The 16,121-nt window shown below is 36.7% G+C and overlaps 2 protein-coding genes across 10 annotated transcripts; one reads left to right on the top strand and one right to left on the bottom strand.

Annotated features, from left to right (window-relative positions):
- The first annotated feature begins 3,508 nt into the window (after positions 1–3,508).
- Positions 3,509–10,961, top strand: LOC113706743 (uncharacterized). Of its 2 annotated transcripts, XM_027228719.2 has the most exons (12): positions 3,509–3,720; positions 3,897–3,970; positions 4,819–5,199; positions 5,690–5,755; positions 5,907–6,046; positions 6,594–6,720; positions 7,519–7,670; positions 8,102–8,237; positions 9,806–9,890; positions 9,989–10,260; positions 10,387–10,461; positions 10,759–10,961. In XM_027228719.2, the coding sequence occupies exons 1-12, from the start codon at positions 3,675–3,677 to the stop codon at positions 10,840–10,842; spliced, it is 1,638 nt and encodes a 545-aa protein (XP_027084520.2). In that variant the 5' UTR covers positions 3,509–3,674; the 3' UTR covers positions 10,843–10,961. The 2 variants fall into 2 exon arrangements, with proteins under 2 accessions (XP_027084520.2, XP_027084511.2); XM_027228710.2 differs by lacking the exon at positions 10,759–10,961 and having other exon boundaries at positions 3,510–3,720; positions 10,387–10,707.
- A 176-nt stretch (positions 10,962–11,137) lies between these two features.
- LOC113706754 (uncharacterized) lies at positions 11,138–15,671 on the bottom strand. 8 transcript variants are annotated; one of them, XM_027228755.2, is made up of 7 exons: positions 15,467–15,669; positions 13,877–14,066; positions 13,467–13,537; positions 12,759–12,949; positions 12,517–12,655; positions 12,365–12,426; positions 11,138–11,386 (listed from the first exon to the last, which is right to left on the bottom strand). In XM_027228755.2, the coding sequence occupies exons 4-7, from the start codon at positions 12,882–12,884 to the stop codon at positions 11,285–11,287; spliced, it is 429 nt and encodes a 142-aa protein (XP_027084556.1). In that variant the 5' UTR covers positions 12,885–12,949; positions 13,467–13,537; positions 13,877–14,066; positions 15,467–15,669; the 3' UTR covers positions 11,138–11,284. The 8 variants fall into 8 exon arrangements, with proteins under 8 accessions (XP_027084556.1, XP_071914217.1, XP_027084531.1 ...); XM_072058116.1 differs by lacking the exon at positions 13,467–13,537 and adding an exon at positions 13,126–13,196; XM_027228730.2 differs by lacking the exon at positions 13,467–13,537.
- Positions 15,672–16,121: the final 450 nt, after the last annotated feature.

Raw genomic sequence — 16,121 nt, 5'->3', positions numbered from 1 at the left:
GATCTCCGATTCAACCACCGATGCGGTTTGAGTTTCAAAACACAAGATAACACATGACACCTGTCCCTTAGTAGGACAAAATAGTTTGCATCTATCTCATTTCCTTTTCCTCGCCCACCAAATTATGACGGGCTTCTCCATTTTTTCTTTTTCTTTTTTTCTTAGGTGTGTAGTAATTACAAGGTACGGGTTCTGCTTTGTGGCAGGGGAAGACCAGTTTATTGATGTATATCGCTGATTTCTGCTTTCTTTTTTTCTTTTTATTTTTATTTTTTGCTGTATGTGCTTTCTTCCGATTCCAGTCCCATACGCATCACATTCTCGTTAATCTGGATTTCTCCTTTGCTGCTGACGCTTTGGGTCCTTCAATTTTTTCCAATTATACTTTAGTTGTATCGAGTTTTATTATTCTGGATTTTTTGCTTTTCCTTTACTTCCTAAGCTAGCAACATTTGTAAGTAATGTTCAATGCTGTGAAATCTATAAGTTATAAATGTCACGAATTTTGCACCCCTTTTCTATGTGCTAATAATAGTTTTAATTTAGCTCTTTGACAAAGGCATCATTTGTTGAATTGTTGCAGGTGGTTTTTTTTTTTTTTTATATATTGAAGTTGCAATTAACATTGCTGTTATATCATTGGTTTCTTCTATTTTATCTCTGAGTTGTAACTTACTTGTCTGTTTTGCTCCGTCTGTCGTTTTAAATACAGAATTCCTAGCTGTATATTGCTTTCTTTCTGCTACTTGTTCCCCGTGAATTTTCTGCTTACTGTCTATTTGTTCAAGTACTTACCATCTGTTTGTCAAATGCTTAATTGTGAAAACTTTGCTCTTTGACCATGTTACTTTCTTACTAAGTTCTTGCAGACTTCCTAGCTTCTATTCGATGGTACAGCTAATCTGCATATCTCTACCTCTTCATAAAATCACCTAAGGGAGGACAGTTAACTGAATGTCGGACATGAGGGAACAAATTCTCACTAATGAACCCTGCAGAACCTATGGTATGTTTCTGCATTTTCTGTTGCGTAATGACTTAATTGTTCATTCTAGATTTGCAGAGAGCGACAACCAATTTAGTTGCCTAGCTATGCTGTATGTCTATTCTACTTCGACAATCTTTGTTGGGTTTGAAAGGGAAATGCACTCACTCTTCGTATGTGGAGCCTTGTTTTGCGTACATACCTTAGGCAGAAAAAAATGTTCTGCTGGTGTATGGCTCTATTTGTCTCATTTTCTATTATGCCTAATGTGTGGCAAGGATGGAATAATGAAATTGCATGTACTCCTCAAACATTAACCTGATTTCTGACTTTTTAAGTGCATAAGATGAGCTTCCATGCAGCATTTACATGTTATTAATAAGGAATTAATTCTTTTTCGATTTATCATTCTTATGACCTTAGGTTTGATATCATTCTATTTTAAAAGGGTTGCCAAAAAAAGGTTGCAAATCTGCATCTTTTCCATTTTCTTTTGACAAAATGCTTCAGTGGCCCTCAAACTATTATAAATTTTAACTTTTGACCTTTCAACTATTAAATGGACAATTTTAGCCCTCCAACTAATTAAAACGTATGCTCATAACCCTTTCGTCAACTTGAGTCGTTATATCTAACGAAAACATTACAAAAAAAAAAAAAAGTGTCAAGAACCATTTCCACTATTCTATTGAACATAATAACTCAAATTGACGAAAGGGTTATGAGTATGTGTTATAATTCATTTGAGGGCTAACAGCGTCTATTAATAATTGGAGGGCTAAGAGTTGAATTTTATAATAGTTTGAGAGGTATTGGCACATTTTGCTCTTTTCTTTTCCTTCCGGATTCTGAAGTGGCAAGTCTGGTGATGTCTTTGCCTCGCTGGACTTGATTGCTGCGGAACAATAGTTGTTGCGGGAAAAGATCCCCATATTAGCGAGATACGGATGGAGCAGAAGCTTATGGAGAAAAGACAAGTTGAAGGGAACAAGAAGAGATTGCCAACAGAATATACACATCGGGCTGCCGCCAACTTTTGTCAGTGAATTTTCTTTGCTTCTCAGATCTTAAATTATTTGCAGGCTAACTTTATACGTAACTTCTATAACAACAATCGTGCTCAAACAGCCTCAAATAATGGTCATATATACATGCAGATACTCTATCATTCATGTTTCAGATTAATGAAACAAACAATTAAATGCAGACAACTTGACGATAACTCCTAAGATGGAGATATTTAGAACTCTTCATCGATTGAAGCAAATGGTAACGAGTTTCTTCAAACAATGTTTGACAAATTGGTTTGTATTATTCATTGAGCTCACATAAAATCTTTGCAGTTTGATTAAACATCTAGAGCCTTTATTGTCACGGGGTGAATCCATAGTCTTGTAATATCAGGACTGTAGGTGTGCAGCTCTGGCTCTGCTCGTGTTCAATACCAGAACGAAAACGGAACGCAGAAACAGACCCAAAATACTTTACCAATATGGGAAAGAATGAGCATGAGAATTGAGAAATGGCCTTCGCGGATAGGTTTCTGAAAAACCTCTCAATTTCTTCCTCCTCCACAAAAGAGAAACCAAGCATGGAGCAATATGTAGATGATGAAACCCCAATAGAAATATATCAATATCTCCCTCAAAAGCGTATTTCCACTTGCTAAAAGCATTTCATCTTTACATAAAAAAGAAACCCAATAGAAATATATCAATATCTTCCTCAAGGATATGAAGAAGCATTTGCTTGAGAGCCGAGGTCTTGAACCCAGTTCAAACTTTCCAGTAGACACTGGATTTGGTGTAGGACTAGAAGCGGGAGCAAGTGTAAATGGTGATAATAAATGAAAAAAAAATAGCAGACATTGGACCTGCAATAAATGACAGCATATATTGTGACCTAAAGTAAGAAGCAACTAATTTATATGTTCATGGCCTGGTTACGGGGTAAAAGGGTAAAAACACATGAATGACCGTAAAAAGTGTGCCACCTGGATTGGGTGTTGAAAATAGATTGAGTTAGATACTTCATTTTATTTTTGTTTTGGATAAATTTGGCATTAGTTCACAAGCTCCTTTTGCTAATTCGTTTATTTCTTTCCTAATATTTTTATTGCCTCGATCTTATGATATGCTGGTGATGAAAAAAAGCGATCGTAAATTCTTTTTTTTTTTTTTTGTACAATCGCAAAATCATATTGTCCCAACAAGGTAAAATCTACGCTGACTTGGTCTTGGATGTAGTAAATTTTGCCAAAGTAATTGGTAGCTACAAAATTAGAAAAGACTTGTCAATGAAACATGAAACCTGCCATTCATCTTCAAATATCTCAGCTCTGGTCTAACTTAAGGTGACATAGCCAGCAGTAGTTTGTCATAAAAGCAGAATAAGTTCAGGCCCGACCCATCCATCAGTTTCTGGCCCATATAGCCACCAGTACCTAAACCATGGAACGGTACGGCAGGCCCAACAACAGTTATGGCCACTATATCTGAGACAGAAATTAATGGCGTGAGATTGACCAGCGGTGAAGACCCACGCCTTCAGTGTTCTTCAATTTTCTCTTACCTATTTTCTTCTTTATGGAGGAAGAATTGGAAAATAAAATGTACTAGTCTTTCAGTAAAAATTTATAGTCTAAAAAAGATTTCATAATTTCGCTCCCCCAACGTTAGCTCCGAAGTCCATGGCGCGAAGTTCCATCAGTTCAGCTGATGAAGAAGGTTATTCGGGTTAGTACAGTTTTGGTAAATTTTCAAGCTTTTATCAATAAATAATAGTCAATAAATCTCTTCTTTTTGCCTCCAATACCGTGCTTTTTACCTCTAATACTTTGTGTTTCGTGCTGAAGTTTATTGGCTGCTCAGCCCACCATACAAATACTAATACTCTTGTAAGTTGTTGGCAGGGCCACCCTCTGAAGAAAATGAGGATTTCCAGCCTCAAGCTTCCCATCACCACCCTTATGCGCCATCCCACGAGGTACTATAAGTAAAACCCATTTCAAATACTTTTCTTGTTTGTTGCTAATTAAGCCATCTTATGCCCTTTATGTCCATATTTTGTTCTAAGGGTGTGAATTTGTCGTTGGATTATGTTGTGAAAAAGGTGGAGGTGTGGCTGCAAAAGGGTGAAAAGAAAAAGTGAAAAACCAAGATTTGATTGAAAGAATCTCTTTTGCATTTGTTTGAAGTAATGGTTAATGGATAGACACTTGCTTTCTAATGGTAAAAAGTGGGGATTTTGTTGTTTTTCATTTAGTGATCGAAGTAGTGATTTCGTGGTGATCTCTGTTCATATTAGCTTTGAGACTTAACTTGGGTCCAATGCACGAGAACAGAAGCCTGTAGCCAAATTTGATCTTGTTAGATATTGAAATAATGGTCTTGGAGTGTTCATAGTAACTATAAGATAAAAAATGGGGGAGCTGTGGCGTACATGTGCTCGATATCCCCAATGATCAGGTAAAATAATGGTATTAAGTCATATTACTAGCCATTGGATAAGGAATCTCTTATGCCATCATAAATTTTGAATCCCAAAATTACATTATAGTTTTTGGTTTACTAATTCCCCAACTCTTTCGTTCTTTCCCTTTTTGTTGCCATCATATTCTGATTATGGAAGTTGATCGGGCATTCTATATTATATTGGGGGCACCATTTTTCCAGCTTGTGGCACCAACTTTACTGTAGTAAATTTTGCTGTGGTAGAGAGCTGCCATATATCTTCAGAATGTTGTCATTTTCTGTATAGATAATATCTTCTTTTGTCCATTTTTTCCAATTTTATTTGATGGCTAACTGAGAGTTCTCTGTTCTATAATGCAGGTATTTGACATTTCAACGACTGTAGATCCTAGTTATCTAATATCCTTGATAAGAAAACTCCTGCCACCAGAATACAGCAACCAGCCTCTAGATAGTGAAGTTCATGTTTCCCCTAGCAAAGGGCCTAGAACTGAAAATGGTGAGAGAACAATGGTGTCTCCATTTAATGGTGGAGAAGTTCAACCATGTGCTGGCAGTGAAAATGCAGTTAGGAACATTTGTGAAAATTTTAGTGAAGCACATAATCCACCAGGATTTACGGAAGATGCGATGGAAGATCAACAGAAGCATCGGTCTGCTTCAGGGGAAGAAGCTGCTTGGGAAGAGCATGGATGCACTTTATGGGATCTTGCGGCTAATGAGACTCATGCTGAACTAATGGTACTAGGTTACTCCTTTTCAGTATTGATTTACTCCACAATTAGAAAGTAACAGTTCTTAAGCTCTACCTTTGGCACGTGTTTCTGAATCTTCTTCCAGTTACTGGTCAACTAAAGACAAAGAAAGGTTACCATCTTAGGTTTGTGGGAAAGTGAAATGGATAATGCTTCTAGCTCTCCGAAAATCAAATGTAATATGAGAGAGACTGCTTCCCCTGCTGAGAGAGTCAATCTTTTAAGGAAAAATCTTCTGGCTTTCATGCTTTTTTTGATTGTGCATCAACAATAGACAATGGTTGCATTCTTTCCCTGCCTCCAGCTCATCTCCAACACTAGCAACTCCATTCTCTCTCTATCTCTCCCTTTCTCTGAAGATGGAATTTGTATGAGATTTGCATTATACCATCTTTTTATTTTACATGCATCTTGAGGGTCATGGCTGGAAAAGTTGCGTTCATGGGCTGAGTTGCATCTACTGCGATTCCAAACAGGTTCAAAATCTCATTCTTGAAGTGCTTCTGGCTAACCTAATGGTTTCTCAATCTGCTCGAATCACTGTAAGGTTCCCACTCAATTTTAGGTGCTTCATGTTAACAGCATGTCAGTTGTATTACTTCTCAGTCTTGTGCTAAAGCAATTTTCTGCTTAACGATGATAAGGAGATACTGCAAAGTCATAGAAGCTAGTTTGAAACTTCTATATTTTCAGGAGATAAGCCTCGGAATAATTGGAAATCTGGCTTGCCATGAAGTTTCACGGAAACACATAGCCTCGACAAATGGGTTGATAAAGACAATTGTGGATCAGTTGTTTCTGGATGATGCTCAATGCCTCTGTGAAGCACTCCGGTAGTATTATTTCGAAATTATGCAGCATTTTTACCCCAAAACTAGTTGTCTAATTTTGAGACGTGTTTTCCAGTGTTGTATTACTTCATTTTAATTTATATTATTGCAATTTGTAGACTCTGAAGAGAGCCCAACCCCAAATAGCAAGCGTCTGTCATAATGTTTCTAGACTGAATTGAGTACTCTGGTTTACCCATCTAAGGGACGGGAGACCTCTTTAGTGCCTCCAATGGGGGAAAGGTGTGCCGGGAGGGGGGGCAGGGGGTGTTTAACTGTGCTCTTGTCTCTTTTTATTGTTAGGTAGTTGCTACCTGCACTAACTATTTTCCCTAGGTTACATATAGGCATTTATGTCTCTGTATTTGAGATTTTTTAGCTTCTTCCTCTCTGATTTGTAGGACATTCTATGTATTTGGACTGTTCTTGATCTTTTTGCGTTTTCTGTGACCTGAATGTTTTACATATGAGGTAGTCTTTCATGATAGTACTTGTTCTGCATATTTTGAGATTTACATTCGGTGCATTGAGCTTTTCTTATGTCATGCAGGGTAATAACATTATGTTTTCAAAGTGGTGAAGGTGTTGTTTGGACAGAAGCATTAACACCTGAGCATATTCTATCCCGTATTTTGTGGATTGCTGAGAACACCTTGAATCTGCCGCTCATAGAAAAGGTAATGAGCTTTTATCTGATCTCACTTTGTTCTGGAAGCTGAGCCATTGGTTAATGAGGTCTAGCTTGTTGGATTCATTTTGAAGTATTTTTGTATATTCTTTTACACAATAGCACCAGTTTTTATGTCTGTTGGCTTTATTTTTTTCAAAACTATGTATGTGTGCAGTTCAAATTTTCCCCCGATTCATTGATTGATGCTTTTCCTAATCATACTTAATTTGCATCCATTTAATTTTCGTTGGCGGAGTTGGGGAAATCCATGTTTAACAAACTATACGCGAAGTAATGGAGTTTGGCACATACTAGTTGAAAGTGAGCAAAACATTTGCTTAAGCAAGGAGCTGTAGTACAGGCTTGTGCTTCAAGCTTTTCCATGATCTCATATGCTTTACTTTCTGTGCTGCTTTGGGATGCACTCCCATGATGCTCGAAACACATTCTTATTTTACTTGGCCATAATAAAAAAGAAAATTTTGCAATATCTTACAAGTCAAGATACAGGACTTCAATCCTAAAGAATGATTCACTCATGCCTCTTGTTGTTTGGGAATTAGCAATGTTAGATTGCTAGAAGATTTGCTTTTGTATTGAATTATGTCTGTCATTTAGTCAATTTAATAGATAGGGAGTTTTCAGTCTTGGACAGTAAGAGCATTCTTGGATGCTCATTTCGAGTTAGTTGAGAAATGTAATTCTTTGTTTACCTTGTGAAGTTTCTTAATCTTTAGACTAGTCTAAACTGTGAACATCATATCCACAGTTTTCTCATGTTCTGTCAAATTCTTGTCTTAAACAGAGTGTTGGTTTACTTTCAGCAATATTGGGAAGCGAACAGGAGATAGCTAGGGTTCTTCTACCACCTTTGATGAAGTTGGGTCTTCCAAATCTTCTGATTAACCTTTTTGCTTTTGAAATGAGCAAGCTGACAGAAGAGCGAATGCCTGAAAGGTACTTCTCTTCTCTTCTATTAGTGGAACTGTGGTTCCAGGTTTAGATGTTTAGAAGTATTGTATCGCTCTTGTAAACTTCAAGATGACTCTATCTTCTTTGAACCTTCTCAGACTGATATTTTTCGGACCTCTTTAATGTAATTACTGATCCAGCATGAGTGGTTTCTGAATCTATGTTCTGTTTTACTATGCTTTTTGTAGCAGAGGGGACAAAAACAAAAACTGTGCTTTCTCCTGTGTCTGTGCTTGAATCTTTTTTTTCTGTTGCTGAAAATGTGCGATAAACTTCCAAGTATTTCAGAAGCATCTTTTTCTTGTGATGTCCCATGCTAGTGTACTTCATTACTGTAGCTTTTGTTGATTCTTGACTGAAGTGCTATCAAGCAGTGGGAATCTTTCTTACTAATTAATTAAAATATGGTGCATCAGGTACCCCGTTCTGGACATAATTCTCCAGGCACTTGAAGCTCTTTCTGCTGCTGATGATTTTTCACCATATATATGTTCCAATAGGGAACTCTTCAAGCTACTCAATGACCTGATCAGGCTTCCTGATAAAACCGAGGTGCATAGCTGCTTTCAGAACCCCCCCCCCCCCAACAACCCCCCATGTGCAGCAAATTTGATTACTCTGTGGGTAGAAAAGTACAAAGGTTTAACAATTGCGTCTTAGTTGCTGATGAAATTCCCTCATCTATCCCCCTAAAAGGACTACTTCAGGATGAATCACCTTCCACAAGTGTTTTGGACCTTTCCTAAATTGGTCATAGATGTGATGTTAAGAATAAACTCTTCAAGCTGCTTCAAGACAAAATACTTATGCAAATTGCAAAGAAGAATTTTAATTTTCAATATATACAACTACCCTCATGTGCCACAGGTGGTCGAAGCCACCTAATCATAAGTCAATATTCAGTGTTAGACTTTGAAGAAAGTCACTGCAACTCCTGTTCCTCTTGGCATGCTGATGGTTACATCGTCTCATACTAAAAGATACCCTCAACTATCACATCCTAGAGCCCCTGCCCTGTGGTCCTGGCTTTACCAATGTGCATCATATTGATATTCAGTATCAGAGCTCTAAGTTTGTTTTCTAAAATTGCCAAATACCTTTCTCTTGCAACCTTACCAGGTTTAGATTCCCAATAACTTACATCGTCACTTGGTTTGCCATGGGTGCTGCACTTCCAGTTGAGCCTGACCATTCTGTGTTCTGCTGCTGCAACTCTTAATTCCCATTTCTGATCTAAGGTTGCAACAGCAAGAAAGGAGGCCCTATATTTCTTGAAGATCTTCCACCAAAATTCACTTTCTAACTTATCTTCCTGGTTGAGGGAAACAATCTGTACTTATATTAGAAACAAGAGGCTTTGTACGGGGACCCCTTTAAAGCAAAACTTTCTGGAAACTTCCTTGGTCATATACATATTGCGAGTTACATATAGAATGCATCTTGTTAAGTGAGGAAATTGCAGAATCATGTCGAGCAATGATCTGATGAAGGCCAAGCAATAGCTGGGCTCATTCTGGAATTTTCATGGCTACTAGGATTAAATGTGAGAAAATTTCTAATCATTTGTTCCTGGGTGTGTTAGTTCTGCTAAGGTGCCTCCACCTGTTGTTGAAAAAACTTGCAGCTTTATGCATAGAAAATTTTGCAACTGAGCTAGTTGATAATTTTTAATTTTTTCAATTAATTTGGGGGTCCTTATGAAAACTTAATTAATTTTTTGAAATAATAAACAGCTAATAACAGTCAGGATAGGTCATTGAGCATGGGCATCACCATGCGGTGGTAATGGCCTTGTAAAGTACTTTAGTTTCAACTAATTGTATTCCTTTCGTGTCCAGGTGCAATATCCTATAATGTACAAATCACTTTATTATTAGGTTAACAGTATTTCCTTCGTGTGTTTTAAGTGTTATTAAACCACAACGATGGACCATTAATCTGTAAAGAGTTACTATTATCAAAGTTTAGATGCAGCATAATCAATAAATTTAGTCCAGGTGGTTCAATAGCACATGCCTAGTAGGAAATTGGTGCTGAACAGGGAAAATGTGAATCAGCTTATCAGGTTATTTTAAGGGAGCTGTAGTGGGCATAAATGATGTGGCTGTTCTTTCCTGCAGGTTGCCAGTTCTTGCGTAACTGCAGCAGTTTTGGTTGCAAATATCCTGCCTGAAGTAGAACATCTTGCTAGTGAAATATCACAAGGTTAAACTTTTCAGGGTCTTTGAAGGGCCTTCTTGCAATCTTTGTGTCAAGCATGAGAAACTTATGCATAATTAGCAATGACATTTTGGTTCTGCCAGATTTTTGTTTTTCACAGGGCATATTCGATATAATCCCTTTTGCTTACGATGACATAGAAGCAAAAGGTGCACTTTGGAGCATTCTTGAAAGACTATTGATTTGTATAGAAGTTAGTGAGTGTAACCCGTCAAGTCTGCATCAGTATATCTCGATACTTGTGAGCAAATCGGATGTGATTGAAGAGGAATTCGTAGACCTTCAATTAGCTGATGCAAGTGAGGAAGGCAAGAGCTTTACTGATGGCACATATCGAAGAACTAGAACCAGAACTGTATCCTTTCTTTCAATATTATTACACTTTGTCCATCAAGTTTGTTCTCAATTCTGCCTCGTAATTTCTACTTTTTTGTCTGCCAACCATATGTCTTACTATGGTTCTCCTTCACCTCCTCAATAGCTCAGAAGAATTTTTGATATTCTGAAGCAATGGGAATTCTTGAAAGCTCAGCTCAAGGATGCTCCTTTATCAGAGGTAAACGTTGTGAATGAAGGAGATGTCAATAAATTGCTGCAGCATTGTCGTAAATGTTTAGAATGTGAGAAAACGTCCTCTTTTATCTGATGTTCCTTTCAAATAGAGCCGTGTTTACGGATTATTGTTAGCATTGCTTCCTCTTTCCTGTACATGATATGCAATTGAAACACTTTTTTGGTTGCTTAAACATGATATTGGATCAGCATCATTTTTGAGGTAGAAAAGTACAGGATTTGAACTTCACATTGAACAACTACGATTGACACTTTTACCTTTTCTAACACCCTTAAACAGATGTATAAATATCTGACTTTTGCATCTCTTGGGGGTAAAAGAGAAGGAATCGACATAAAGAAAGGGACCAGGAATGCTATTTAACCAGAGAACTACTTTTAACGATAAGTTGAAGGTAGATGATATAGCCTACCACTGGCTTGTTCTTGGTTGTTTATTTTAACTGATTGTAAATTCTGATTTTGAATAATCAGTTTTTGTCATGTTTTTGGTTGGTTTTGTATTCTAATTATAGATTTTTAGTAACTAAAAGAAAAAAGCTAAAATCTATAATCAACTAAAGAGTAGTTTTTGCTGATTCTGATTATTATCCATAACCAGTATCTATAATTAAATTTTACTTAACAACCACTCTTAATATTCCAAAAAAAAAAAGAAAAAAGAAAAACAAAGAACAAAAGCTCACTATTAAAGCCAAAGAACAATATCAATAATCATATCCCCCCGAGACAAGGAAAAAAAAAGCAACGGGTATCGCTTAACAAACATGAATATGTCAATCTGACTAATTTCCCTCTGTTACTCTTCAAATAGAGGGCTGGTAGAAAAGTTTGAAGGCCTCCATGACTTCAAGATACCACATTGCCTCTCGATCAGGAAATGCAGAAAGATCAACAATCTTGTGAACCTGAAATTGTAGAGAATCATGCTTCTAATTGATATAACATGAAAGGTTTCCTACTTGAAAGAACCATTAGACCAAGAACTGGAAACATATATGGAAAGTTTATTTGCATTCATTGGATAAGTCCATGGAGTTTGTAGGCTTGTCCAGAAGAGGACTCCAGTTAGAAAGATTGCTATAAAAGTCTTCACGGTTTGTATAGTCACATCATGGACCACAGCCAATTATTCATGAACCATCAAAGCAAGTTATTAAGATACCCAAAACAAATGCTGAATCAACAGATACAGAAGCTGTAACTATATAACAGATATATCCTAAAATATAAATTAAAAACCTGGAAGCCTTGACACGTATAATGCAGACATATTTGTGACCTAGAAAAATAGGGGAAAACAAAGCAACTGTTGCTCGAGCCTATATAGACAACCACAACTGAACTCCCAGATTTATAGCATATAAAGATAAAGGAGATCTTTCCACTCTGTTTTCATAGAAAGGTAAGAAATTAGTATTAGAATTTCAGTAATTCAAAATAAGAAAATCAGCACAAAGGAAATTCAATAAAGACTATTCTATCTTGTAGCAGGCAATTTGCCCAATCAACTCAGACTTCAAAAGCAACTAATGTAACTAAACCATTACAATACATTGTAAAGCATCTGAAAACAATTCCTTTAGGCCTCTTACCTTACATCAAATCCAAACATCACCAAAGAGCACTAGACAAACTCAAGGAAAACATCCAAGTACTAAGTAGCCTATTATGGTCCATTAAGTCATTAACAGTTCTGAAAAGTAATGTGCCTCTAATTTAAGTTAAAAACCCTACATAACCAGCAAGAAATTTCCAGACTTGAACAACTAAATTCCACAGGTAAAAATGCGGTCCGTATTTTTTAGCAGCGTTCAGCAAAAGCTGCCTAGACATAAAAGTGTACAAAGAAGAACAACAATGTGTAGTCTACATTAGTGACTCACCTTAATCATGGGTACATCACCTGTCTGTATAAAATAACCTCCAACCACCATGACATACATTCCTGGACATTTACACACAAAAGAAGAGAGAGGTGTTACTCCCTTTTGTTCTCAGTGAAAAAAACAACCTAGAACGTGGGTTCGATACTAACCTGTTTCCCAATGGCGGTTACGGAAATCACCCGACAGGATGAGTTCAATGATTCCGGTGCCATCATCAAGGAGGAAGCGGCAGCCAGTTTCACTGGGGGCCGTGGAGGAAGAGGAAGGCACTGCCGAGACTAAAATGCCCTACCATAAGTATGTAGCATTCAACACTTCTCAGAATTAAAATCATTTTTGACAGGACATATGAGAAGGACGATGTAACTTATGAAGTAAGCTGAATGCTTACCTGGATCCAAGCACGCTGAAACAGAATACCTCCAAGACTGAAGGAGGACTGGGAGTCAGAAATCACTTGCTGGGCCTTCTTTAGATGTATGCATAGCAGCTTGAGTGCTGCCAGATTGTAGTCCATTGCTGTCTGTAAATATTCACAATTCACCCCTCCAGAATTTCACATCTTCATGAACTTCTTGAGTGCTGCTAGTTAATTCAAAAAGAAAAAAACCCTACATAACCAGCAACCAATATCCAGACTTGAATAAACTCTACAAATACTGATGTTATCACTATCATTAGCAGCATTCAGCAAAAGCTGCCTACACATACAGGGTATTAACAAAAACAACAAAATGTCATCTAAATTAATGACTCACCTTAATCATGGGCAGGTCATGTCCCTCTGGGGACTTTGGGTGAAATAGGTTAAGTTAATAAAGTCGGTTTCCTGTTTCCATGGACAATAAAGTTTCTAAGTGGTATTGGTGGCCAAGCCAATTTCACTATCTTAAAGTGTTTAAAGGAAAAATATTCCATTGGTCACTTCCAATATGGACAATAACTGCCAGACGAAGTGCTTCAAGTACATTGGGCATAATAGTATCTTATGCAGTTAAAGAACATGTACGCTTAGAGCAAGCGTAATATTACGCAAAGCAAAATTTATATTACTGTAGCTTTACAAAAATGAAATAAACCAAATCGAAATTTACTTTACCAAGAAAGAAAGATTCAATGATGCGTAAGCTCTTTACTGGAATGGCTAATGCAGCTAGAAACTCAACCTACCTGCACAAAGCAGCATGGTGACTATAGGTAGTGAATCTTTCTGAATGCCTTTGTTTTTTTGGGCTCACCTTCTGAATGCTTAGGTGTTAATCATTTTATTTGATCATCAAACTTTTCCTTTTTTTTACTAACGTCGAGTCATGCACGTGATAGATTTGTTTTATCCTAGCTTTTTTATTCACATTATTTTCTTAATAGAATAATGTTGTGCTATCTTAATTCCTGGAGGGCATGCTGAATGTGGAACTGATCTTTTCTCAAAAACAGAGTGAAAAAAGCAGATTTACTCTCTCTCTCTCTCTCTCTCTCCTCTTCCAAAGTAATGAAAAGAAAGGATACCTGAAATCTCCTTTTGTAAAACAAGAACCAAAAAATTCCAGGAACTGTCGGGCTAAATTTTGGATCTGACCAGAGGACCCAGCAAGTTCATATAAGAGAAAGATCTCTCTGCTAATGTGAAAATGAAGCAGAAAGATTTGGACATCTGATGCAAGTATTACACTATCAGCCTCTGCTACGCCAATTAATTCTGTCAGGTTACACATAAAGGCTAAGAAAGTACATTGTTAAACCAACTCATGCTCACAAATCAAAAGTTGCAAGGAATTCACGGAAGGAAAAGAAAAGGACAAGAAAGTAAAAGAATAACTCATGGAATTTCTGGGGCATAAACTACAGCATCTAATTGATCTCAACAAAGATTTAGTATTGACTAAGACATCTATTCTATCAAGCTAATAAAATGATAATATAAACAAACAGAAAGAATAAACTAAGATATTCATCTTTGCAGAAAGTAAACAAGTGTATTTTACAAATCAAGAAGTGCAAAGATCATAATGAGAAAAGGATGGAATCTAGACTAGGCAAGTTTTACAATACAAAACAAAAAGACCACTAACCATTCCTATAGAAACTACATTATCAAAATGAGCTCCATAAGAAATAATGAGATGCATCTAAATATAGGAACCAAAAGAAAAGGGAGGAAAAAAAATTTTTTTTTTTTGCACAACTCTATTGCATAAGGACCCATGGTAGCAAAAGTTTTTGAATGGCACAACACAGCTCTACATGTAACTGGACAAAACTATCTAATCATCCATCAGAGCTTATATGCAATGGATAATATAGCAATGCTAGAATGTATTACTAAGTTGTTAGTATACTAATATAAACCCTAGTGAATTGAAATAGGAAATCTAAGAAGTAAGCAATAAGATAACCCTACTGATCCCCTTAAGCAACACTCTCCAATGTGAGAAAAACAGTAGCCCATGGAGTGACAACAACAAGAAACAGAAATGAAAGACAATAAAAATCCAGATCATAGTCTTGAACTAAATTTCAGAGCATAGTCAGCTTCGACACTCAAACATGACAAACATTAAAAGGTTAAGGAAGAACTCAGTCGTTAAAATCTCTCTTCTACAGTATATTTTTTGGCTGGCATCCCTTATATCAGCTCCGGTATTTAACCCACAAAACAGAATTTTACTTTACCATCAAAGCAGCTTATTAGAAAAATACCTCCTGACTTCGCCGAGAATTTTACTTTCCCAATTTTATTTCCGTCCCATCGAATGGAAAATAATCAAATATTGACCTATTATATCCACAAAACCAGTTGGAACCAAAATATAAAACAACATTCGGGATGCTTTCTTTATTCAAGATGAATACTTAGAATCCAAAATTCAACATTTTGCGGGAAAAAAAAGAGTTTCAGTAATGAAATCCAGGTGGTCTAATATCATCTGAAATGCTTGATAGCATTTTCTCCCAGAAACTAATAATCATTAAATTAACTTACTAATCCCAGAATCCAAAACCCAGTAACACAGTCCACAAAAACAGAAAAAGAAGATAGTTAAAACAATTAAAAAGAAAAATAACAATATAGACAAGAAGTGGGAAAAGTAGTCATACCTGGAGAAAAAGTGGAAAATTGATCCTCAAAATTTTTCTGTTAGCTTTGGAGGTTTCGAAAAGCTTTCAAGGTTTAAGCAACATATGAACTTCGAATTTGCAAAATCCCGCTTTCTTTTGAGACCTGATATTGAATTATGAATGGCCGCTCTGGCTTAAAGGCGTGTTGCAACGGTCACGCGTTTCTTTGTCTCCAATGATGAACACGCCTACTAGCATAAAAACAGAGAAAGCCTCATTTGGAAGGAAATTGCATTCTTAGTCCCTTATGTTCAGTATTAGTTCTAATTTAGTCACCTAAGTAGGTGTAATGATATCTTTGGTTTGCGCGGTTTACATTTCATTGTTCTATCGTCTTTCATGTTTCATGGTTGACATATTTGGCCTTCTATAATTTTAGAAGGATCATCATTTAACACACCAAATGATATACTTATGAACCACAGCCTTGAGCTTGGTGGGGTGGAAGGTCAATGTTTCAAACCTTACCTTCCACCAATTGCCATACTATGTGGTTCTTTTAAAAAATCCAAACAGGTGCGTAGTGCATCCGTTTGGTCCGATGGTGGTTCAGTCTCCACTTACCTCCCATAAGTCCAGATGGGCCTCCCCTTAGGTAAATTAGAATAGAGTAGGATATAGATAAAATAGCGAC

Source organism: Coffea arabica, chromosome 1e (assembly GCF_036785885.1).
Source record: "Coffea arabica cultivar ET-39 chromosome 1e, Coffea Arabica ET-39 HiFi, whole genome shotgun sequence".
Lineage (NCBI taxonomy): Eukaryota > Viridiplantae > Streptophyta > Magnoliopsida > Gentianales > Rubiaceae > Coffea > Coffea arabica.
The sequence above is the reverse complement of the archived record's forward strand: the minus strand, read 5'-3'. Positions and strand labels throughout refer to the sequence as shown.